Here is a 26,051-nt window from a genome sequence, read left to right on the forward strand (position 1 = left end):
CAGCGAGAACTGTGACCTACAAGCTGGTGAGCTTTGATGTGCTGGACTTGTCCAGAGTAATGACCGTGGCAGACAGGATGGGCAGAGTAGGCCAAGGCGAAGATTAGGACGTGTTTTTTTAGCGCAGTTTTAACACTGGAGCCCAGTGTGTAGCCATGACGCTTGTTGTGTTTGCAGAGACACCCAGTTGGGTTAGATTGATAAAGTGGAAGTAAATTGAAAGAGCAACCCAAAGCAGTGTGACTTGGCAAGTACAAAAGGTGAGGCGAGGCTACTAACGCACCATCAGACAAAAAGTGATGGGAGGAGAGGGAGAAAATAAAATTAACAAATCCTTTTTTTTTTTTTCTTGTTCAATGCATGAAAAACAATGCACCCTTTCCCAGGAACAGAAAAATAAATCTGAACCTTCTTCTTGTGCAGTGGCCCCACATTTCTCTTTTTAGTTTTTACTTGTCAGTAGGCCTACAAACTTTATTAGAAAGAGTAACTACAGTTTAAATCAAGAAGAAGTCAGCGGTGTAAATTAAAATGTATCTCTGAGCGGCAGTAGGAATGATGTGTTCCCGTCGCATGGCTGCACTAAATCCGGACAGGGGTCCGAGATAAACAGTTGCCCCAAAGGCCCATTTTATTGTGTGTCAGTTGCTTTGTGGTGATTTTATGTATTAGAAATGTATTAAGGGATATGCAGTACGAGAGCTCCATATGATTTATATTTTAATTCACATATACAATGTTTTGTAGAAGAGGTAAAAATGTCTGACAAACACATATTTTAAAAAGATTTAAACTCAGTTTATGTAACCTTGGTGAACAAACTTTTGCTCTATGGATCATATCCCACAGTACAAATATAAAATGTGAACAAAAGTGACTAATTAAGACATATTGTAAAAAAAGAAATATAATTTAATATGAACCTAGTTCCTATATGAGTGATGGCAGCCATACATTTTTTAACAACGTTTAGCGTCAACATGCATATACAGAATGTTAGTGGGGAACACAATTATTTCTGACAACCTTAAAGTTTCTGAAGGAGAAGAAAAAGGCTAAATATGTATGTTATGAGTTTTTAAAAGTAAAAACACCTATTAAGTTTATTATGCAACTGTAACATGTGTAACTCCACACTAAATAAGGTCATAATACTTTAAAACCCAGCTGTAAGTTATGTTTTACCAATTTTTTTTCAGCATGTGTAAAAGCAAAAAAGAGAAAGTCTTGACATTATTATTTAATGATGCCACATAGTGTTGCTGTTGCATCAGCCTGCATGGTAAATTAAATGCATTTTGGGGACCCCTCATTTACATGCATGATGTCACCGAATTCCATCATACACAGGTCAGGATGAGGATGCTGCAGTCAGTGTGTGACACGAAATATCTAAAAATGACATAGTTTTATCAACCCCACTGACCCTCATGCTCTCCCAGGTCACTGAGGGCAAAAGGCCATGAAAGAAATAGTTTGGTTTTCCCTCCTTTTTTTTTTTAAATCTGTGGAACAAAGCGAGCGGATATTGTGTGGAGTGTCGCCGGCCTAAACATAGCAGCTCACAGGGGGGGGGGGGTTCCATATATGGGCTTTCTACTACGGGGTAGTACTCTCACTCTCTCCATGCTCATTTTCTGTATCTTAAACAGCCCTCTTGTTACTTTTCCTCTTTTCTTAGTTTGTATGCTCTGCTCTCTAAACACCATAGCAGCGCTTTATCCTAAAATATCAGAGTATTGTTGCGTCTGTGTTTTAAGGTTTTAATTCATGAAACTAAAGCCCCGCCCCTTTTCTAATTGCGTCAGTGTGTTACTGTGTACACCCCGCCCCTCCCGTAGGATCAAAACTACACACCCTCAGCCGAGCGGGATATTTCATCAGCGACCACGGAAACAGCGTCTTTAAACACCAACAGCCAGAAGATATTAAAGGTAATACCCTTCGTCATATAAATGTTAAATGAAACATTGTATTATCAAGCCGAGTTGTCTTGTAACGACCGCCATTGTTGTTAAATGTACATCATAGTGGACTGATGCAATCCTCCGTCAGTTGTATTGGCGCTCTAATGTTTACAAAGCTCACAACGTGCTTCTCCTCTGTTCGTTATGTTGAAGAATACAACAATAGGTTTATAACTGAGCGTTAAACACAAATGTTCAGTTTTATTCAAAGTATGTGTCATTTAAGTGGGCAGCTGTTGAGTCAGAAGCGTACACGGGAAACTACCTAAGGAGTAAACTATTGGGTATTTTCTGTTAAGGGTACGCGGTCGGGTTTTTTGTTGTTGTATTTTTACATTAAAAACTAAGAACAGGACTCGACACGTTTTCGTGTTTCCACTCTGTGTTTTCATTCATTGTTTTGGCCGGAGAGTCCAGCCGTGCGACCGAGGCGTGGGATGAGCAGCTACGTTCAAAGACTCGCACACATCCTCGAATTCCATACATCCAATACAATATCCTTTCGTAAAACAGTCCCAGATACAATATTTTCCTCTGAACTTTAACACAATATTAACAAATCACATTACATCTAATGTAAATCTAATGTAGCCTAACTACCAATATGCTCAAATACAATTGTACACACGTACAAAGGCTAGCGAGGATGTCCCTGTGATCTTTGAAGGCAACATTTGCAGCACGCTAAAACCGGAGCCACGTAGCGAGCTTGTGTTTCAGTCCCTGACAGATGGACAGCTGAACACCGTCCACTATAATTAACTCTGTCCGTAAGTAAAGCTATTTTAAGTGCGAATTAATGCATTGATGCTCAACAATCACGAGTTGACGTAACAATAATTATATTTACGGTTTCTTTAATGCTCAGTACCACGTTGTCTGCATCCAGGGTGTTACCATGCTTGCGTTGCATCAGCCGATTTAAAGACACCCCAGTAATTAAAATGTAGTTAAATCATTGTGGTGGTGAACACAAGAGTATTGTATGGAGGTGTAATTTGATACAAACCTGTCTGGCTGTTGTCAGGTGGTTTGATGGAGCAGGGGTTCCCAACCCTCGGTGTTACTGCCGGGCCGCGAAATAGCTGTGAGTTTATCATAATATTTGCAGAATTATAAATATATAAAAATATTTTATCATAATATTTTTTCAAAAAGTGTTTAATGTTCGCACCTATACCAGTCATATTATTTCATCCAGTAGCCTAGTTAATCTTTCACCAGATAACCGTTGAAAATGGCTTTTATGATGTTCCGAGGGATTCGGCGGCTCAGTCTGGTCTCACCCCCAGTTTCCACCGGGTCCATTTGCGGCGTGTTACGGCTGCGCTGCGGCGGTCGTAACGGCCCCTACACACGGCGGCGTGCGTTGCGGCTTCAACGCTTCTGCCTATTCACTTTGAATGGGGTGACGTCACGATTCGCCGAACTGCATTGTGGGAGCAAAGCGTAGCTTCTCTCGCGGTGCTCGCTGCAAAAGTAGAGCAATGTTCTACTTTTGCCGCCTCGACGGAGGCATCAGCCATTCAAATCCCTCGTATGTAAATCTGACAGTACAAGCACTAGCCAATCAAACCGGGTGTATGTTGGGAGAGCCAGACCGCAGTTATTTCCCATATATCAACAAATGGAGGAGAAAATTATCGTGGCGGTAGGGAATCACCCGGTACTCTATGACCAGTCCCTCTTTACATACAGGGATACAAACCGGAGGAGCCAGGCATGGGGGGAGGTGGCAGAGACAGTGGGTGAACTGGTAGGTTTTCGCTTGTTTGGGGAGTTTATATCCAGTGTACTTCGTTTGAATGGACAGCTAGCAAGCATAGACAGTATATTTAGCCAGCATGAATGCTTTGCTTTGTATGTCCGGGGCGGGACATTCATGTGGTTGGTTGTTGGTCGGGTTGCTCGCGTTGACTCCCCAAGCTCAAGACACGCCCACCGCCAAGCGGCAACGCACGCCGCCGCGTGTAGGGGCCGTAAGGATCGCGGCCACTCTAGTCAATGGGTGCTATTCCACCACACGCGCCGCTTTGCGGCTCGGCGCAGGCTTCTCTAAAATTAGGATGAATCCTATTGTTGCCACGGCACAGCCGTAAGGTCGGGCAGGCAGCCCCCCCTCGCAGGAAGTGGAAAGGTGAGCATCCGGGCAAGGCCCATCCCCCCAAATATACTAATTTAGCAGACCCCCCTCCTTCATCACAACACCTCCACTACGATACGCACAATGGACGACGAGGTTTTCATCATGGAAGTGGAAAAACACACTATTTTATATGATGTAACCAATGCTTACTACAAGGACAACATCAGAAAGGACAAGGCCTGGTTTTTAGTCGCTGCAGTTTGTGGAGTGGAGGGTAACAACTACATATTAATGTTTTAAAGTTAATTAATACTTGTAGGTACAGTACAGAGCCATTCAATAAACACAATTTAAACAGACACAAAAATAAAACATTTAAATACGGAGCCTACTTACTTTCTTGTAGAAGTACAAATGTCCAGGGTGCCCGAATCAATAACAAAACTGCGAGCCTGCACGCACGACGCTACGCTTCTGGGACGCGTCCGGTGGGTTATGGCGCGAGAGGAGGTCGGACCAAAACCGTGGCGCGGCGCAGACGGACCCAGTGGAAACTGGGGGTCAGCGCACGAGAAAGTTACCGGTGCGCCAAGTAGGAAGAGGAGCGCACAGGAGACAACCGTTTAATTGCAGACTGTTATGTTTATGTGAGGAAATGGTAGTGCATATATTATTTGAGATATATTTCAAACTCTGACTTAATTTTAAGGACATGTCGGCCAGGGGTGTAGAGCTATATGTTTATTTTATTAGCTTTTCTTTTTAATGACTGATTTTAAATGCCATTTTCTTAATGTCTTTCATTTTTTTTAAAGCACTTTGAATTGCCTTGTGTTGAAAAGTGCTATATAAATAAACTTGCCTTGCCTTTGTTTAAGCACCGGATTGGCAAAACAGGAGCGTAAACTGCAGTCTGCCTTGATCTATGAATTCATGTCCGGGACTCTCACGGTATCTGCTGCCCGCGACTTTTTTATAGAAGGAAAACCTCCTTCACTTCATGAAATGGCTGCAGGAGGGACGTGTAACTGAGAAGTGCAGCACCAGCGCGCCGAGAGCTGTGCCTTTTTACGCACCGCCTTCGCTGTGTTTACCTTCATCAGAACAGCGAGTGACTGCAGGCTGCTACGTGTTAACCACACACATCTCTACACACATCGAACTGCCCGATTACTCCCCCTTTTATTAGTTTTATGAAGGACATGTCTAGTCACTAAGGCGCATGGTGTGTGTGTGTGTGTGTGTGTGTGTGTGTGTGTGTGTGTGTGTGTGTGTGTGTGTGTGTGTGTGCTCAGCTCTGTGTTTGTGTCTGTCCGACACCGACATTTGTTTTCAAATGACCATGAACAGTAATTTACACACATCTGGCTAACTCCATAGGTAGCCTATATGCGGGTGTTCCCAAAATAAATGTGTTTAATCTTAATCTCGATGTAGTGCTAAATGCTGTCGGACGTGCACCGGAACGAACGTCACTATCATAATATCTTCTGAAAACAAATGCCAGTGTCACACCCACACACACACACACACACACACACACACACACACACACACACCCTTCATAATGCGCCTTCTCCTCGTTTTACCATCACTGGATTATCCGTAAATCATACAAACAAAACCAAAACTGAATAACGTCGGTTTTTTGGTTTTCCGTTTTGCCGAAAAACCAAAAAACGACACCGGTTCTTTTTTAAACGTTGTTAATATGTTTTGGATGCATATTGTTCTAGTATTTGTTTAGGCTGTTACATACACTTAGCCTCTGTTGCTACCTGCTGGTGAGTAAATATTAAAATCAGTTAAAATTGACAACCGGTCCGCGATTTTTTTTGTATGTATTTGCCGGTTCTTGGCACAATAAAGGTTGGGAACCCCTGAGGATGTTAGACTAACTTTAGAGCCACTGTTACAGCCGCTGGCAACACTATGCTTTCTTAAAATCGAGGCTTAATCAATACAGTTTTAACAGCTCAGTACAGCTAAAGACAACCCCCAAACGCTAATCCAAATAGAGAATTTGCCAGATGTAGTCATTGCCTGTCTTTGCTGTTGCTATAAATGGGTAATTTCTTTATTATTCTCAAGTGAGAGCCCAACATATTCAATGGAGTTCACATGTTGCAACATGTCATAGTGTTTCTATTTGTCCTCCTGAAGGTAAAGATAGCATCATTACGTCCAATTAAACCCTGTTCAAAGTGTGTTGGAGGTGGTGAGCCGATTACATGGTCATTATACAGTTGTTGAATTCTATTGCTTTAAACTGAGAGGTACATTTACATCACTGGAGTTAGTCTAAATATTAGACATATCTATCGGAGTGGAAATAAAATAAACCATGAATAGTGGGTCTATTTTATAACCGCTTAATATGGACGTTTGTTATGACAATGCTGCAAGTAATAGGTTCTCGGTACATTATTGCATCAGCTACCAAGTCCTTATTCAGTCATAACCATACTGACATCTTGGGATAAGTTATTTGGATTGCCCAACATTCCTCGTTATCTCTAGTGCAATGGTCAAAGTAAAGTTGACCAGCAATCTTGTGTAACAGAAATTGTTTGCACCACCTCCTCCTCACCAACCTACACCTCAGTATCCGGGTCAGGGTACATTTAGGCATCAAGCATTAAGTCAACATTCTGACATGATGACCAATAGGCATATTTGGTTAAATGCATGTATATTGTGTTAAGAGTTATTTTTAATTTTTCCTGTGAATAGATTTTTTGTAGAAGCTGGGAAATGTTGCATTCTAGTTTCTAATTAATCGGAGCATAATAATTACTTTGAGTGAATCATACATCGACTCTCAAGTTTTTCTGCTTTATATTTTCTGACATGACTGTGTAACCTTGTAGCCATAACGTACGTGTCAGGCTGATTGGTTATCCGTTCTCATAATGTGTAGATTTGTACTTAATGGTCTTGGCTTTGACCATGGGAAAGTGAACAGATCCTTACTTTGTCACATTCCATCTCGCAGTTTTTGGCAGGACCGCTGGTTTTCGGCCAGGTGACTTAAAGGGTCGTTCAGTTCAATCTCAGCGGTCGGTCTCTTCCCACATACTTTAGTTCAACCACAAACACAGCCTTTATGCGAAGCTAACGTGAATCTTATACATACAAACATACATTTCTGGCTCAAAAGAAGTACTGTTTATAACTTCAAACAGCTGGAAAACCATTGTTTCTCTGTGTGATTCTTGAAGAATGGTTCGCCGACTCTGTCCAACCAGTCGTGATACGGTGTCTCTTCCAGGGTTACGCAAGGTCACATAGGGCCGTTGGATGTTAGCCCTGCAGAGAACTGAACATGGTGTTCCTTTTGTTCATCGGCTGGCACAACAAATAACGGTACAACTATGGTGTCATTAGCACTATTATTTGTATTACGGAAAAGGGATAGACTAGTACAGGATGTTCATTAAATGTAGGCTTTAGGACAGGGGTGTCAAATTAAATTTCATTACGGGCCACATCAGCATTATGGTCAAAGGACCGGTTGTAATTTTAAGACTATAAAAATACATATATAAATATTTAATATATATAAAATAATGTATTGTATTACATTATTGCCACTGCATTGGATTATTATCGGATAGGGTAATAACTTAATAATTAACTACGTCTGAAAGCAGAAGTCTAGGGCAAATAAGTCTCTTCGGTAAGAATATCACAATATAATTTAAAAAGAAAAGCCAAATTCAGGAAAAACAAAAAAAAGGAAGTGACATTTTGAAAAAAAAAGTGAAACTGAAAAAAAAGTAACATTTTGAAGACAAATCTATTTATGAGAAAAAGGCAAATTCTTAGAAAAAAGGCATATTTTGAAGATAAAAAGTCAAATTCTGAGAAAAAATGCACATGTTGAAGAAAGAAAGTCAAATTCTGAGAAAAAGTCAAATTTGAGATGCATTGTGGGACATGCATTTTATGGGCAACGTGCTTCTGTAAAGTAGCATGTAAGTTAACCATATATTATATTCTTTGCAAGCTCTTGTGGGGCCACATAAAATGAAGTCGCGGGCCGGATTTGGCCCCCGGGCCTTGAGTTTGACACCCCTGCTTTAGGACTATATTCCATGCACATTTTGAGAAGTATGTATATATATAAAGAAAAATATTAAAATGTCTGCATTAGCAGGTGGAAATATGGTCAGTCAAAAATAATTTCCATTTTTCCATTTGATGAAAAAAGCTCAAACTGCTCAAACAACATTTATTGCAATCTTTTGAATAATATGAGGATTGTGAGGGGCAGAATCTTAAATTAATTTAGCTTCATGTTTTGTTTTTTTAACGTGGGAGTGGATTTTGCAATGGATAATTAGATATTGAACAATTCTACCTTAATATAGTATAAATAATATTGCTTGTTCGGTTATATAACCATAGAGCTCTGTTGTTGTGGTCGAAGGTGATAGTCAAAACAATGCCATGCGTTGTTTGTGTCGATAGTAGGAGTAGCAGCAACAGGCTATAAGGAGGTTAGGCGGTTTGTTTCTTCTCTGAATAATCCTCTTAGAGTTTGTGCCGGCAGTTGCAGCAATGCTAAGTCTAGTAACAGGCCCATTTTCACAGAATCCCGCTGTAATGGAAACACTGTTAGTCCTACAACACAAAGAGCTTTTATATTGCCTCCTGTTAAAAAAAACTTGAATTTACTCTGGTTAGGTTGACTCTCAAGAAAGTAAATACAACAGAACAACAAGGCATTAATCAACTCGTCAACACTTAAAATCTGCTAAAGTCATGTGTATTCATTTGAGATGAATACACATGCAGGAAGAACCTGGTCTTTTCATGTGGGTGTGTGAGTTGTTACGTAGCGGAGCTTACACACGCACATACAGGGACACACCTCCGTGCAACCTGGCATAGAGTAAATCTGCCCCACTTACACAAACAGGGACCCTCGTGAAAACCACAAGGAAAAGATTAGCAGCTACAGTAGGTGACCCGGCGTGGGGTCATACATCAAGCAGCTTGGTGCATTTCTAACTGTTGGGTATCTGAAGGCTCAGAGAAAGAAACAATCATGGGGGAAGGAAAAAATGACATTTCCTAGAAAGTGAAAATTATTGAGTTTTTTTCTTTTTAAGTATACTTTCAAACTTGAATTGCTCCTATGCGTAGTTGCTTGATACAACTTTCCAGTTTGCACAGTTTTATCAAAGGTTTTTTTCCTTCGGCTTTGCGAAGGTGTGCAGTGTTGGTTTGAACCCCCGAGGAGATCACAGCCGGCTGGGCACAGTTCTCAAGTAATACATGTTTATTGACCCAACATTGAGATTGTCAGACCTCAGTTCCGTGTGTGTGTGTGTGTGTGTGTGTGTGTGTGTGTGTGTGTGTGTGTGTGTGTGTGTGTGTGTGTGTGTGTGTGTGTGTGTGTGTGTGTGTGTGTGTGTGTGTGTGTGTGTGTGTGTGTGTGTGTGTGTGTGTGTGTGTGTGTGTGTGTGTGTGTGTGTGTGTGTGTGTGTGTGTGTGTGTGTGTGTGTGTGTGTGTGTGTGTGTGTGTGTGTGTGTGTGTGTGTGTGTGTGTGTGTGTGTGTGTGTGTGTGTGTGTGTGTGTGTGTGTGTGTGTGTGTGTGTGGCTACTGGAATGTCACACCAAGTGGGGAGTGGGAGAATATCCTCCATGTACCAGTTTCCCATCAGTCTTCAGAGGGCTGAGTGTTTATTGTTGGGTGCTCTCTGTGTTGTTTGTATTTCATTGTTTGACAGAGTAGGTATTTTTTCTTCACGTTAACTGTACTGGGCAGGATATTCTCTTTTGAAACGGTTAGACTAAAAGAGCTTTGATAAATAGGTGATGTTGTTTTTATGGTAATAATAGAATACTGTCATTGTACTGAGACATTGTGAGAGCTTTGATCCTGTGTGCTATGAGAAAGAAAAGGCCAAAATTAGACCATAACATAATGTACAGCCGAAATACTGTATTCTCCTTCCTTTTTGAAATGATCTAATCAATCAATCAATGTTTATTTATATAGCCCAATATCACAAATGTTACATTTTTCTCAGTGGTCTTCACAGTGTGTACAGAATATCAGTATGACAATACGACACCCTCTGTCCTTAGACCCTCACATCGTACAAGGAAAAACTTCCGAAGAAAACCCACAGTTTAAAGGGAAAAATGGGAGAAACCTCAGGGAGAGCAACAGAGGAGGGATCCCTCTCCCAGGACGGACAGACGTGCAATAGATGCCGTGTGTAAATTGAATCTAATCTACTGTGTGACCCAAAAAAACAGCAATCGAGAACTTTGTGTGGTTGTGGGTAGCGCTTGGCCCATTTTTGCATTTTGTTGGGATTCCTCAGAAATACAAGCTGGTTAGAAAAACCTAGACATTGTCCGACCACAGCTACGCATGTTGAGTTATGATCGATCAAATATTTGAGTTATCTTTGATCTATTAGCATCATTTTTATCCATTCATTCTTAAACCCTGAAATATCTGATACACATTCTCGTTTCTCACACCTGAGTCATGCTCCCTCTTTCCACCGGAGCTGAGTAGGGAGGGCATTTTATTTTCCACATAAAGTTGGAACAAATAAGAAAAACGGCTCTAGCCTCATGTTCTTCAATGAGTATGTGTTCTGCTAGGACCAGTGCTTTTTAAATTAGTTTTAATTGGACAATAGAACAGAGAAAACCTTGACAGCACAACAAAAAAATATACTATGTATCAAATGTATCTCTCTGCACTCTTTGCCCCACCATCTTTATTTTCACACTGTTAATACATGTGAGAAGGCTTTTTCTGCCTAACCTGTGATCCAGGTAGACAGCCACGCTCACACTGTGCTACATCACGGTCTGGTTTTGTTGCGGGGTTAGAGTTTCACTTCTCCTCTTTGCTGCCTGACCGATGAAGTGACTGATGAGCCTGAAATGTCCGTGCGCCTTCTCGGCACTAACACCAGGAATCAGGTGTCAGCATTAATAGCTTCAGACTGGGTGCAGCGTTGCTGTTGACTTTGCTCCGCCTCCTACCTTCAAAGTCTACTGGAATTCAAGGTACTGGTGCTCTAATGTCTCAAAGGGTAATGAAGCATCTACTTTTTCTTCTGTAAATTGCTCCGAATCAAAAGATTAATCGGGTATGTCTTTAATCCCTGAGAGCAGAGTTCAGCCTTTTTATGGCTTCACTGCTGATCCTTTTGGACGGTACCCATTTCAGGACTGTGGAAGATTTTTACTGATCAATTGTCATTGGCAATTAAAGAAAAAGTTGTTAATGCTAAGTCATGTCAGTGGTAGTTGTAGTAGTTGTAAAAGAAGTGTAGTATTTGCAGATAAGATAAACTTGGCCCTGCCCTTGACTTAAGAGACACGGCTTTGCCAAGACTTGTATGTGCAAGTGTGTTTTATTTGCTTTTACCAAATAAAAAACTCAATGGAATGACCTGTAATACTAATAAGAAAATGGGAAGTTAACTCTGCTGGTCAAATAAACTTGAAGCGATGACACATTTTAATGAAGGCAAATGTTGGATTGTTAGTGACAGACATTCACACACACACACACACACACACACACACACACACACACACACACACACACACACACACACACACACACACACACACACACACACACACACACACACACACACACACTCATTCACACACACTTGATGTGTAAAGCTTTGTTCACAACATTGAACTGTGGCTCTTCATGGACATCTGAAAGTCCAAAAGTCATCAAGTGCACTTTATTAGGTGAAATCAAAAACTGACATGGTGGGTCTTTGGTCCTGCTTTCTAGGATTACAGTACATAGAGAAGTATATCATCGAATATATTTTGACTTGTTTTGACTTTGATTTGTTTATTGAGTCTCTCAGCAGGAGCAGCTGCGTGTAAAATCTTCATTAAACATCTCATCTTCGTAGAGAAACACAGATGAACCTGTTCAAGCACTAGGATTTGAGGAGAAACAATCTCATGCAACAACCTCTACAAAACCAAAACATCTTAAATGGCATTAAGAAATGTGGCAACCTCATGACTAGTAGGTTCCTGGAAGTAGTCTGTAACATACTTCTGCAGGGTGTGTTTTGTCGATGGTGATTGCCGTCAAACCAGTCTTATTGTCACCTTAGACAAACAGAAAACGTTGTATCTTTCCTGGTCAGATGAGCTGTACGCAGTGTCCTTGACCCGCAATGCATTTTGTGTGGGTCTGTGTGTGTGCATGGTGTGTTTTGCAGAATCTGATGTAATCATTACCATTCAACCGTCCCTAAACTTGAACAAATCATTACTCCTGACGTAGAGTATGATGCCGTTGTCCTTGAGGATGTTTTAGTTTTTTTTTTTAAATGATTGATAATGCAGCAATATTATTGTGCTCTGTGTTTAAAGAAGGATCAGTGTGGTTCATCACACCGGAGTGACTTGTTGAACACAGTTTGGTTCAAATAGAGCTGCTCCCTCTTTGTGGATGGATTTGTCCACCAGTTGGTCTTAGCCGAATAAGATCTCTTAAGTCAATTAGTCTATTTTTTGTGTAGTATGACTATTTTCCAAGAAGCTTAAATCATATAGCAGGTGTTTATTAACTTAACATTTCTTACGTCTTTGACAGGTATTAATAAACTTGGCTATAAGAGGTTTTTCTATTATATAAAGTCATTAAAGCACAACGGTACTAATTTGATTTCAAGGGTAAAATTGAAATTGTTACTCAAGTACCATGTTACTGAACTCCGCAGTTTCTTTTAGGGTACAGTTCAGTACCCTGAGTGTGTCTTTATTATACCAACCTTGTGGCAACCTGGTTCATCTTATCGAGCTGCTGGTTCACACTGTCCTCCTCTCCCTTGTTGATATTAGCTTGCAAAATTCAACCATATCATCTCTTCACAGCCCTGGCTTTCCCAGGCTTCTCCCTATCAGCCTCTTTCTGCTGAAAAAACATATCAAAAGTAGCAGTGTGTCCTTTCTCGCAGTGTGGGAGTGGTGAGGAATTACGCTAGGTGCTCTTGTGTTTTCATATGGGTGTGTGTGCGCTATGGCAGGTTTATTTTCTTGAGGCTGAGTTAAGTAGTGGATAGCAGTAGGTTTACTTTTGTCTTCATGATGTGTCTTTGTGCCCTACTGTGTCTCATCATGTGTTACTACAGTATGCGGTAAAAGGTGGATGTATGAATTCCTGGAAGTTGCGTAACTGGTATTTTTATACAGGTTCCCGTGTAGTGAAATGTTTCTTTTCATTGCCTGACCAAAGCTGCTGACAGACCCTCTCCTTTTTATTAGAGGAGTGGAATATTCTAGGAAAGTCTCCAACATCGCCGGTGCTACCTGAGTTCACTAATCCCTACAAAAACCAACTCGTTTTGTTACTTGTTTTGTATAGCCCCTGTGGGACCGGCCGTGTCAAGGTGACAAACATTTATGTTTACTTCACTTTCTTATCCCTGCCTGTGGTTTGAAATCTTTTCCTGGTAAGAAATGTGGCTATAATCTTAGGACACAGTGTCAAACACAAGGCCGTGTGCATATAAGCTTTGGCAATATCTGAATAGTTCCTTGTTTTGATATTTTGTTTTTTTCTTATCTTTTTCTACAGGGCCTAATCTGCTGCTGCAAAGCGCTGTAACCGCTGATCTGCCACTTCCTGTTCCGTGTGCTTGAGGGACTCCTTCATAAATCATAACAACATTACATTAATTATTGTATGCACCACGTAACGTGCGTGTAAACCTACCTGGTAATAAACCTGATTCTGATTCTCAAGGACCAATAATAAGCGAGTACTTGGTTAACCTACCCATCTGCTCGAGTACTTCTACCCACAGACCAGTCACACGTGTTCTGTTTAGGGTGTGTCAATCACGCACACCCACACTCGAAGAATTTAAAACACACAGCCCGGTCCAGCCCCCCCCACAGTCACAGCAAATATGGCCCACAAGCTGGCCACCTTTGGCAAAGTCCTGCTGCGTCGCCGGGCGTTGGACTTCTCCGGGGAGGAGACCCGATTCGCCCGCTGCCTGTCCACCCTCGACCTCATCGCCCTGGGGGTCGGCTCCACCCTCGGCGCTGGGGTCTACGTCCTCGCTGGTGAGGTCGCCCGAGAAAAGGCCGGACCCGCCATCGTCCTCTGCTTCCTCATCGCCGCTCTGTCCTCCATGTTGGCCGGCCTTTGCTACGCTGAGTTCGGCGCCCGTGTCCCCAAAACAGGCTCGGCGTACCTTTACAGCTACGTGACAGTGGGAGAAATCTGGGCCTTCATCACTGGCTGGAACCTCATCCTCTCCTATGTGATAGGTGAGCTTTCTTTAAGTGGAGTTGTTGCAGCCCATTCCTGTTCTGCAACCTGATGCATTTAAAAGTATGCTGTAATAACGTAGAGAACAACGTAAAGGATGAGTCACCTTCAGACACTGCATGGTTGAGGTATTCAAGTTATTTTGTCTTCTCTTTTAGGTACGGCCAGTGTGGCCAGGGCGTGGAGCTCAACATTCGATAGCTTGGTTGAGCAAAAGATCTCTGGCTTCTTTAAAGCTTCCATGACAATGAAGGTGCCAGGAAACGTGCTGGCTGAATACCCGGACCTGTTCGCCCTCATCCTGGTCCTGCTGCTCTCTGGTGAGTTACCCCATCATCATCATCATCATCATCATCATCGTCATCATCATCATCGTCATCATCATCGTCATCAGTGGTTCCCAACCTGGATCTCCTCTGGGGAGGAGGAGATCCAGAGTGCATGATAATTATCTTATAGATTAGGCCGTTAAGAATATCATCCGTAAAGTGATACTATGTAGGCCACAAAAATCATATAAAAAGTCATAGTATAATATAGTATGCCATCAAAAAAAGTAAAAATTCACGATATGTCATAAAAAGTCATCAAAGTTTATTGACAGTCACATTGTTTTAAAGAGCTGTTCCATTTTTCAATAAATCAACCTAAGGAAGAAACATCGATCTTCGGTTGGGCTTACAAGTCTGTGAGAATTAAGAAAAAAATGACTCTTTTCAAATAAAGAAGTCACTTTAATTACTGCAGTTAGTTTTTATTAGTATTGTATTAAAAACATGACATAACAGCCAGAACAGACCGGTCACACTAATATTGCCACTAGTGTTGCATGGCAGTAGAACTCATTGGTGTGGTGGTGGTGTTGCTGACTGATGGTGAGTTTGACGTTATGAAGCTTCCACACCTCCACCCACATAGCAGGACATGTTGTTAGTGGTGCTGCGATGTGAAAGCTCCTTGTCTCTGTTACATCCCTCTCTTCTATTCCTGCCCTCAGGACTTCTGGCCTTTGGTGTGAACGAGTCTGCTCTGGTGAATAAGATCTTCACGGGCGTCAATCTGGTGGTCCTGGGCTTCGTTATCATCTCCGGCTTTGTGAAGGGGGACTCGGCCAACTGGAACCTGACGGAGGAAGACTACGTCAGCTACATAAACAGCTCCAACAGCACTAAAACTCTCAAGTCAGTATTTCAATCAGCCAGCGAATGTTTGTTTTTTACAGTTCCACATGTTTCTGATAGCTAAACTTTGTGTCTCTCTTCTTCTGTGACTCAGAGTTGATGAGGAGTTTGGCGTAGGCGGATTTGCTCCGTTCGGCCTGACTGGAGTCCTGTCTGGTGCCGCCACCTGCTTCTACGCCTTTGTGGGCTTCGACTGCATCGCAACAACTAGTAAGTGCCTTTCATATTTCCATAAAAGGCCATGTAGAGAAGCAGCCTCACCAAAATGGCTTCATAAACAGATATAAAAATGCTTACTTGGTATTGAAAGTTGTTCCCATGTTTTCTTGTTTAGTATTATAAATAGATTCTAAACATGGGAACTTGTTGACTTACTTCCCCTATGGTCACACAGACCTGAAGTGGAACTGCTGATGGTAGTGAGTTTTGATTTTTCTAAACCAGGTATAGTCCCAGAGTAATTGCAATACACAATATTGCAGTTTCATGACCAATTTATTCCACTGATATAAAATATAAAGCATACCGGTAATAATGCAAGATCACCCTCCGAATACTTTGCACATATATATTCAAGCTACCTCTCTTTATATCTGCACCGCTTTCCACTTGTTCTAAACATACTGCACATATTTTATTTTATTATTCTCAGCATTTTGTCAGTATACTGTTTGTAGTTTTTTTGTGAATATCTATATATCCTTTCAAATATGTTGTGCTATATTTTAATGTTATAAAAGTGTTATTGTTTTTTATAATTTATTAAATGTTTTGGTTAATTTGTCTTTCTGTCTTTAACTTTGTTTATGTGTGCACCATATACACCAAGACAAATCCCTTGTATGTGAAAACCTACTCTGATTCCTGAAGAGCTATTATCTTTATGTGAAAAACATCTAAAGCACAAAATCTCCCCTTACGATATATTGCCTTCGCTTCTTTTTTCATGCAAACTCCTTTCCTCATCTTATCCTCTTTTTTCAAATCTCCCCCTGTCTTCAGGCGAAGAGGCAAAGAACCCGATGCGCTCCATCCCTGTCGGCATCGTGGCCTCGCTGCTGATCTGTTTCTTCGCTTACTTCGGTGTGTCCGCCGCTCTCACGCTCATGATGCCGTACTACGAGCTGAACAGGCAGAGCCCCCTGCCCGAGGCCTTCAGCTACGTGGGCTGGTCCCCCGCCAGATACATCGTGGCTGTGGGCTCCCTCTGCGCTCTGTCCACCAGGTGAGGGGCCACACTGTGATCTTAGCCTTCTGTTGTAAAATGTACAGTCCTAGTATTGTATCTCCTAAATATATCATCAAAAAAGCCATACTACACTGAACAAAAATATAAATGCAATGCTTTTGTTTTTGCTCCTATTTTTCTTGAGATGAACTCAAAGATCTAAAACATTTTCTATATACACAAAATAACCATTTCTCTCAAATATTATTCACAAATCTGAAAAAAATCTGTGATAGTGAGCACTTCTCCTTTGCCGAGATAATCCATCCCACCTCACAGGTGTGGCATATCAAGATGCTGATTAGACAGCATGCTTATTGCACAGGTGTGCCTTAGGCTGGCCACAATAAAAGGCCACTCTGAAACGTGCAGTTTGATCACACAGCACAATGCCACAGATGTCGCAAGTTTTGAGGGAGCGTGCAATTGGCATGCTGACAGCAGGAATGTCCACCAGAGCTGTTGCCCGTGAATTGAATGTTCATTTCTCTACCATAAGCCGCCTCCAAAGGCGTTTCAGAGAATTTGGCAGTACATCCAACCGGCCTCACAACCGCAGACCACGTATAACCACACCAGCCCAGGACCTCCACATCCAGCACGTTCACCTCCAAGATCGTCTGAGACCAGCCACTCGGACAGCTGCTGCAACAATGGGTTTGCATAACCAAAGAATTTCTGCACAAACTGTCAGAAACCGTCTCAGGGAAGATCATCTGCATGCTCGTCGTCATCAGGGTCTCGACCTGACTCCGCTTTGTCTTGAGTGGGCAAATGCTCACATTCGATGGCGTCTGGCACGTTGGAGAGGTGTTCTCTTCACGGATGAATCCCGGTTTTCACTGTTCAGGGCAGATGGCAGACAGCGTGTGTGGCGTCGTGTGGGTGAGCGGTTTTCTGATGTCAATGTTGTGAATCGAGTGGCCCACGGTGGTGGTGGAGTTATGGTATGGGCAGGCGTATGTTATGGACGACGAACACAGGTGCATTTTATTGATGGCATTGTGAATGCACAGAGATACCGTGACGAGATCCTGAGGCCCATTGTTGTGCCATTCATCCACGACCATCACCTCATGTTGCAGCATGATAATGCACAGCCCCATGTTGCAAGGATCTGTACACAATTCCTGGAGGCTGAAAACATCCCAGTTCTTGCATGGCCAGCATACTCACCGGACATGTCACCCGTTGAGCATGTTTGGGATGCTCTGGATCGGCGTATACGACAGCGTGTTCCAGTTCCTGCCAATATCCAGCAACTTCGCACAGCCATTGAAGAGGAGTGGACCAACATTCCACAGGCCACAATCAACAACCTGATCAACTCAATGCGAAGGAGATGTGTTGCACTGCGTGAGGCAAATGGTGGTCACACCAGATACTGACTGGTTTTCAGACCCCCCCAGACCCCCCCAATAAAGCAAAACTGCGCGTTTCAGAGTGGCTTTTTATTGTGGCCAGCCTAACGGCCCGTCTACACTACAGCGTCGAAAGCTCCAATCTGCTCTAATCTGCCCATTCACTTTCAATGGGGTGACGCCACGTAGCCGCGCTTTTTCGCCGAACTGAATTGTGGGTAGCAGAGCGAGGCATCTCAGGCGACAGAAGTTGAACAATGTTCAACTTCTGTCGCCGGAGACGCCGGAGTAGCCAGCGCCAGCCAATCAAATCCCGTTTCCCAAAATCTGACAGCTGAAGCCGTAGCCAATCAAACCGCGTCTAAGCTGGGAGAGATATCCCGCCGTTCATTTCTATATTTCAAAAAAAGTCGGAGGAGAAACTAACTATCGCCGTAGCAAATCACCCGGTTTTGTATGACCAGACCCTCTTCACCTACCAGCTCCAAGCTATTTTTGGAGCTGTAGTGTGGACGCTCCTTTACGGAGCGTCCACACTACAGCTCCAAAAATAGCTTGGAGCTGGGCGTGTCTGGAGCTTGGGGATTTTATTCAAGCAACACGACCAACAACCAATCACATGAATCTCACAAAGCAAAACCCCCCGGGGATTTTATGCGAGCAATATATATATAAACTCCCCAAACAGGCAAAAACCTACCAGTTTCCCCCACTGTCTCTGCCACCTCCTCCATGCCTGGTTGCTCCGGTTTGTATCCCGGTAGGTGAAGAGGGTCTGGTCATACAAAACCGGGTGATTTGCTACGGCGATAGTTAGTTTCTCCTCCGACTTTTTTTGAAATATAGAAATGAACGGCGGGATATCTCTCCCAGCTTAGACGCGATTTGATTGGCTACGGCTTCAGCTGTCAGATTTTGGGAAACGGGATTTGATTGGCTGGCGCTGGCTACTCCGGCGTCTCAGGCGCCTGAGACGCCTCGCTCTGCTACCCACAATTCAGTTCGGCGAAAAAGCGCGGCTACGTGGTGTCACCCCATTGAAAGTGAATGGGCAGATTGGAGCTTTCGACGCTGTCGACGCTGTAGTGTAGACGGGCCGTAAGGCACACCTGTGCAATAATCATGCTGTCTAATCAGCATCTTGATATGCCACACCTGTGAGGTGGGATGGATTATCTCGGCAAAGGAGAAGTGCTCACTATCACAGATTTTTTCAGATTTGTGAACAATATTTGAGAGAAATGGTTATTTTGTGTATATAGAAAATGTTTTAGATCTTTGAGTTCATCTCATGAAAAATGGGAGCAAAAACAAAAGTGTTGTATTTATATTTTTGTTCAGTGTATGTAGGCCACAAAAAGCATATAAAAAGCCTGAGTATAGTAAGAAGAGTCATAAAAAGTCAGTCAAGATCGATTTTTTTTAAGGAAAAAACGGCCATCTTCGAGATTTGTAAATAAGCATTACTCTATAGCTTTATAAATAATAACATAAAATAAGTGCATCAGTGCAGTACTGCAGCTTTCCTTGTCATTGTTAGCATTGTATTAAAAACATTACATAACACAACATTGTATTTATTTAGTTTTGCACAACACTGTTAAAGCTGAAGTTTAATGCTTTCTATTTCCCCAGTCTCCTAGGCTCCATGTTCCCGATGCCCCGTGTTATCTACGCCATGGCGGAGGACGGCCTGCTGTTCCGTATTCTATCCAGGATCAACGAGCGCACCAAGACTCCTCTCCTGGCTACCATCGCTTCTGGCGTTGTTGCAGGTACAATCACTGCCTCTATCTGTGTATCATCTTTTACTGTGTTTGATTATCTTTACCTGGGTAATTTCCTGTCATGTTTGTTCATCGCTTGAGGCCAGGCTAATTGTCTCTGCTGTGTCTATCCCGTCAAGTCTGTCAGAGCTGATGTTTCTATTTCTCTGGAGTCACAGCTCTCTCTCCTGCCTCAGCTCTATCTGTAAGCCTGACTCACTGGCTATTGGTTAGAGATCAATAACTCTTAGAAAAGTCTGCATAAACGCAAACTAAGGTTTTTTTTTCTGCATTGTAGGCAGTCTTAGCCATCAAAGCATTTGTTTTGACGTTACAGAGATGTGTTTTATTTTCTAAGAAATCCCTTTTTACTCCTCCTTACAGCTCTGATGGCCTTCCTGTTCGACCTGGCAGCGCTGGTGGACCTCATGTCTATCGGAACTCTGTTGGCGTACTCTTTAGTGGCCATCTGTGTCCTCATCCTCAGGTAAGCACCTTTTTTATTCGATTAAAGCTAGAGGTGGGAAGTGTGGAGTACAAATACTTTGTTACTGTTCTTAATTACATTTTTCTGGTATCAGTACTTTACGTCTACTTATTTTTCTGACGACTTTTTACTTTGACTTCTTACACTTTTAACACAAATACCTGTACTTTCTACTTCTTGCATTTTCAACACAGGCTCGTTACTTTAGTTTTAATGTGTGTTTGGTGGCGTGATCATTATTATTTAGAGTCATTGCGTGCCTAGTGATTTTAACATGATCCGTGTATCCATCATTTCCTGGTCTTCTCTAAAGAAGAGGGACCAATGAAAACGTTGTCATGTTGCCGTTGTTCAGCATCGAAACATTCATTAGCTAACAATAACATTATTGTTCTATTAATATAAAGTCAGGTCAGTTACTAAAAATGTAAACAGTTGGTAGTTATGGGTACTTTTTACTTAAGTACATTTCAAAGCCCATACTTCTTTACTTTTACTTGAGTAAAGAAGTTTAGTCAGTACTTGAGTATTTTTAAACACGAGTATCTGTACTTCTACTTGAGTAAAGAATGTGTGTACTTTTGCCATCTCTAATAAAGCACACTTAAAGTCTTCTGAAGTTGTAATAATGTGGTAACTAATCTCTAGCAGACATCGCAAATATCAAAGAAGCCAGTTTAGAAGAATACCTGCAACTCAATCTCTGCACAGATAAAGTAATCTTATAATAAAAGTTGAGGAATTCACATATCTCCCCCCTCCCTCTGCAGGTACCAGCCCGGCAGACTGAATTCCTCCAGCCAGACGGAGAAGCTGGTGGAGATGGTGGAAGGGGAGAAGGTGGCCGTGAGCGGAGGAGACAGCGGTGACGAGTACGGCATGGAGACGGAGGAGAAACCGCTCCGGGAGACTTTAACCATCAAGCTGCTGTTCTGCCCGAGTGAAAAGGTCCCAACGCAGACGTCCGGGAACATCGTCTACGCCACCACCGCTATCATCTGTAAGTGTGGCTGGGAGGAATCTCAAGATGGCTGATAAATAGAAAACGAGGATAATAAGCTTACCATCATTGTTAGTCAATTGTTGGGGCAACCTAGGATTTTGTTACCTAACCTTGTCTCCTGCTTGTCTCTTTGCAGCCGTTTTTATCACTGTCCTCTGCGTTATCCTGGCTAACTGTCTCAGAGAGCTGCTGGCGGGACATGCAGGCGTCGTGGTGCCGTGTGTCATCCTGACTTTACTCTGCGCCGTCTGTGTCATCATCATCTGGAGGCAGCCGGAGAGCAAAGAGGCTCTCACCTTCAAGGTAACCACACACACTCTGTTTATTGATCTTTCCAAAGCTTTCGATACCATCGATCATCAAATCCTGAAGCAGAGGCTGGCCAGTATTGGCATATCCAGCCATGCAGTGGGATGGTTTGTGAACTACCTCTCTGAAAGGTCCCAATGTGTTCATTTTGATGGGCTCACTTCTGAGTGGTTGAACATTGCAAATGGTGTTCCTCAAGGTCCACTTTTATTCTCCATCTATATCAACAGTTTAGGTCAAAATGTGGATGAAGCAACTTTACATTTTATGCTGATGATACTGTGATGTATTGTGCAGGTCCCTCCATTAAGGAGGCTGTTGTTAAATGACAGGCTGTTTTTAATATTATTCAGACGCAGCTCTCTGAGCTTAAGCTTCTTTTAAATGTGGATAAAACTAAGGTAATGCTATTTTCAAAAGCCAAAAAGACACCGGAGACAACTTTGGATATTGTTACTACGCAAGGAAAAGTACTTGAAGTGGTTACCTGTTATAAATACCTTGGTATCTGGCTTGATGATTGTCTCTCTTTTAAACCTCAGGTCAATAATCTGCTTAGAAAGCTAAGGGTGAAGCTAGGTTTCTTTTTCAGAAACAAGTCCTGTTTCTCGCTTGAGGCCAGGAAAAGGCTAGTCTCTGTGACCTTTTTTACCTGTGCTGGACTATGGTGATCTGATATATATGAATGCACCTGCCCATTAGCTAATCAAGTTAGATGCCGCCTATCACAGTGCGCTGAGATTTGTTACAAACTGTAAAGCACTTACTCATCACTACCCTGTATGCCAGGGCAGGTCTGCCATCACTTACTGTACGGAGGCTCAGTCATTTCTACATGTTCATTTATAAAGCCATGTTGGTAAACTACCACCTTATATCTGCTCACTGATATCACAGAGAGTCACAAGTAGCTATTGCCTAAGATCCCAGGATGTGTTTTTATTACATGTACCAATTGCTAGGACTGTTTTAGGCACAAAAACGTTTATGTGCGCAGCTCCTCTAGCTTGGAACACTCTGCAAAACATATTGCAGAGTGCATATCTCACTGAGTGCTATCTAGAGAAGAACCAGGTAAAGTTTAAAATAGTTATGCTGACTCTCCCCCTGTCCTTTGAAGGTCCCTCTGCTGCCCTGGTTGCCCCTGTTCAGCGTTTTCGTCAACATCTACCTCATGATGCAGCTGGACCGAGGAACATGGTGCCGCTTCGCCGTCTGGATGCTTATCGGTACAATATAAACATTACCAATGGTGTTTCTCATTTCTATTGCTTCACTTTTCTGTGACTGTTTTCTAACTTCCCGTTGCTTCTCTCCTCCTCTCCAGGTTTCGCCATCTACTTCCTATACGGTATTAAGAACAGCAGTGAAGCAGCCAGACGGAAGTCCCCACGTAAATACGCGCCCGCGCTGCAGACCAAGAGCCCGATCTACAAGGGCGCCCCCGACGACAGCAACGTGGAGGGAGGCAGCAGCCCCTGATGCCCACTGCCGTAGACCTGGGGGGTGTTGCCAGAGCAACTACACACGTTTTGGCAGCGAGGTTAAACTGGCGGCCAAATGCTGCGATGTAGGGGGTCTGGAGCGCAGCCCTGGGTTTAAAGGGAGGAGAGGCAAGAGAGCGCCACACACACACATCTTACCTCTGACTCCGAGGCTGATTAACTTGATGGCTAGACACTGTGACAGGCCACTCTCTGGCCCATGTGTCCCTTTAATCTGTCTATTCGTACTTAGCCTTAGCCCTCCGGGAGATATTTACCTGCCTATAACATGCTTTCGATGGACCTAACTAACAAAGTGTACTGCGGCGCACCTGAAGCCGTTAATTGGAAGAATGTTAAATTGTAACTGTTCCCGTCTTCACCACCTCTCCGTTACCGGTGCGCTGTAGATCCACCGGCTAGTAGAGCTGCGGTCACTGAATATTATGAGTTGAGCTAGTGAAGTTCCAATGGTCAAGACACGTGGATCAGTGAGTCTCACCCCCACAATGTGCGCGAGCCTTTAGTAGAGATAGTTTCTAGTTTATTGGTCCTTTGTTCATTGCAGCAGCCTGGTTGTTTGTGTGTAAACAAGCCGGCACTGAGTCTGTGCTTTACAGCATCAGTGTGTTCGATGTCATCACACTGTACGGTTCAGTGTCCGAGGCTGAAGTCCACGCTTTACAGAGCTCATGCTCCCAGAGAACAGCCAGACAGCGACTGTACACGGGACCTTTTTTAAGTCATATTAAGTTAGTTGCATATCGTTAACTATCCGTTTCATATAGACTGTGTTGAAATGGTATTTTATGGCTTTCATTTTAACATGATCCAGAAAACAAACTTCTTTCTACCCTTTAAAGGGCCATGAACTTGATTTGAACAAAAAACTGCAAAGCAAGAGTCACATCATTAATCCTCTGCTCTGCTTTCTGATAGTGAAAACCCCATCCATCTCCAAAACATGCTTTCATACAATTATTTGCCAATATTTGGTTTGATATGGGCATGTACATATCTATGAATTTCAAATAATCAAATTTGCTAATTCCAGATTTCCTTTACATATGTGTTTCATGTCATTCGCATGGCTGCACCCAGATATTTCTGCAGATCTGGGGAGGGTTGATCAGATTTGCACTTCATGAGGTCATTAATTGCATTACATTTAAATTATTATAATCTGTCCACCTCTGGCTGATCTGGGGGCTGGGTATTGTTTCTGAATGAGGGGTCTCTGTTTTTCATCACCACTAAAATATCGCATTCACCTTTTTTACTTGTGAAAAGACGCACAACGGTTCTTGTTTAGTTTCAAGTCAAACAGGAAGAATTAGAGAGTTTCCATCACTTTCATTTTATTCATCTGTATTTTATTTGTACTACTTTATTAACTTCTACTGATAGATCTGTTAATATTCAAATGTTTATAGTATTGTTTGTTTGGGATAGCTTTTCTTTTTTATTCGGCCTTTTTCACATCAATCTCAATCAACTGGATATGCTTTTTAGGTGTTAATGTATTTTGATTGTTACATGTACAGTTTTTAGTGTGCTGATCTTTTTTTGGTCTCCTGTTTTAATGTTTATTTGTTTCCCCTTTTGTCGAAAATGTCTTGCGTCACCAAATCCTAAATCTTTCTGACCAAATGAACTTGTTTTGGAAACTGGGCTTTCCATTACAAACGACCATTAAAAGTTGGTCTCTAAATTGTGTAATATATATATATATATATAAAAAGAAATGTTTTAACCCCAACCCTCTGGAGTCTTTATAATATATTGTTTATAGTATTTTTTTGTTTTTCTAGTAAACTGCTTTACTGTAGATTGTACAGTATTTGTTTAAAACCGTTTCTTCATTTGTATGATGCTGTATATTATACAAACACACTGTTTTAACATATGACCTTGATAGGTGAGAAATGTTTTACTTGTAAATTACACTAAAGGCACTTCATTTCATAATTAATGCTGCTGAAACCCCTTTTTTTGATGAAAATGGTCCTGGTGGAAGCACTATTCCCGGCATTTCTGTAGATGCTGCCTGTTGTTGCTTATGAAATGTTCCCACCTTTTTTAGATGTGTAAAAACATGACATATCACACAATGTTTGTGGAGAAGGGAGATGAAGAAGAGGTAGATTTGGATTGAATTGGGACTCGATAACTTGGTGCCTAAAGAGCCATCCTTCTGCCTGAGAGACACCGGGGCTGGAGAAACAAAGAGTCTAGCTGTATCTCAGAAACTATTGAAATATTGAAAAACTTTCACTCTGATATCATTAAAGGGTATGTGGCTGTGGCTCCTGTCACTCAGAGCTCTTCATTCTCAGCCCTCGTGCCTTTGAACAATCCATACCATCATCTCCCCTCCTCATTGCTATCTCATTAACCGTAATGATCTATTTTTCGCTTTGTTTTATATCCTGTACATATGGCTGTCATGTAAAAAAAAAAAAGCTGTATTTTCAATGTTTTTTTTTTTTTAAATAAAAATAATTCATGCTAATGGAAGGTAGTCTGTGTTTTATCTACCTCTTTTGTTATTGAAAAGAACTTCAAACCTCCTCAGAATGAGCTGCAGGGGAAAGGCTATTTAAAGACCACTTTTACTGGTTTTCACCTGTGACTCCACTTGAATATTGGTATGTTTAAAATGCACTTAGTCAGTAACCTTTCAGCTGTTATACTAAATAACTTGCATGCATCCTGCAGCCTAAAAAGTGTAATTCTTAAATGTATATCCATAAAATAATCACATACATCTTTATTTATTCAGTCAGTGTTTTACTTTATGGTAAAACAAAGTAAAGAAAGTATTGATAAAGTGAAATAAACACAAACCCTTTGGCATGGTTCAGCCATCCTCTCC

The 26,051-nt window shown here is 42.1% G+C and overlaps 1 protein-coding gene across 3 annotated transcripts; it reads left to right on the forward strand.

Moving 5' to 3' along the window:
• Positions 1-1,843: 1,843 nt before the first annotated feature.
• On the forward strand, positions 1,844-25,688 carry slc7a3a (solute carrier family 7 member 3a). Of its 3 annotated transcripts, none has more exons than XM_034098982.2 (12): positions 1,844-1,934; positions 13,656-14,356; positions 14,516-14,677; positions 15,355-15,538; positions 15,633-15,748; positions 16,541-16,763; positions 19,763-19,902; positions 20,278-20,380; positions 21,151-21,380; positions 21,520-21,686; positions 22,813-22,921; positions 23,020-25,688. In XM_034098982.2, the coding sequence occupies exons 2-12, from the start codon at positions 13,990-13,992 to the stop codon at positions 23,172-23,174; spliced, it is 1,956 nt and encodes a 651-aa protein (XP_033954873.1). In that variant the 5' UTR covers positions 1,844-1,934; positions 13,656-13,989; the 3' UTR covers positions 23,175-25,688. The 3 variants fall into 3 exon arrangements, with proteins under 3 accessions (XP_033954873.1, XP_033954874.1, XP_071061503.1); XM_034098983.2 differs by lacking the exon at positions 1,844-1,934 and adding an exon at positions 2,658-2,737; XM_071205402.1 differs by lacking the exon at positions 1,844-1,934 and adding an exon at positions 3,033-3,054.
• The last annotated feature ends 363 nt before the right edge of the window (positions 25,689-26,051 follow it).

The sequence above is a fragment of the Pseudochaenichthys georgianus genome, chromosome 14, assembly GCF_902827115.2.
Source record: "Pseudochaenichthys georgianus chromosome 14, fPseGeo1.2, whole genome shotgun sequence".
Taxonomy (NCBI): Eukaryota; Metazoa; Chordata; class Actinopteri; order Perciformes; family Channichthyidae; genus Pseudochaenichthys; species Pseudochaenichthys georgianus.

Excerpts from the sequence above, each read along its gene's own strand:
- slc7a3a (XM_034098982.2), top strand. The coding sequence starts at position 13,990 with ATGGCCCACAAGCTGGCCACCTTTGGCAAAGTCCTGCTGCGTCGCCGG. Across the intron at positions 14,678-15,354 it reads CCTGGTCCTGCTGCTCTCTG|GACTTCTGGCCTTTGGTGTG; the intron begins GTGAGTTACCCC and ends TCCTGCCCTCAG. Across the intron at positions 20,381-21,150 it reads ATCTGTGTCCTCATCCTCAG|GTACCAGCCCGGCAGACTGA; the intron begins GTAAGCACCTTT and ends CTCCCTCTGCAG.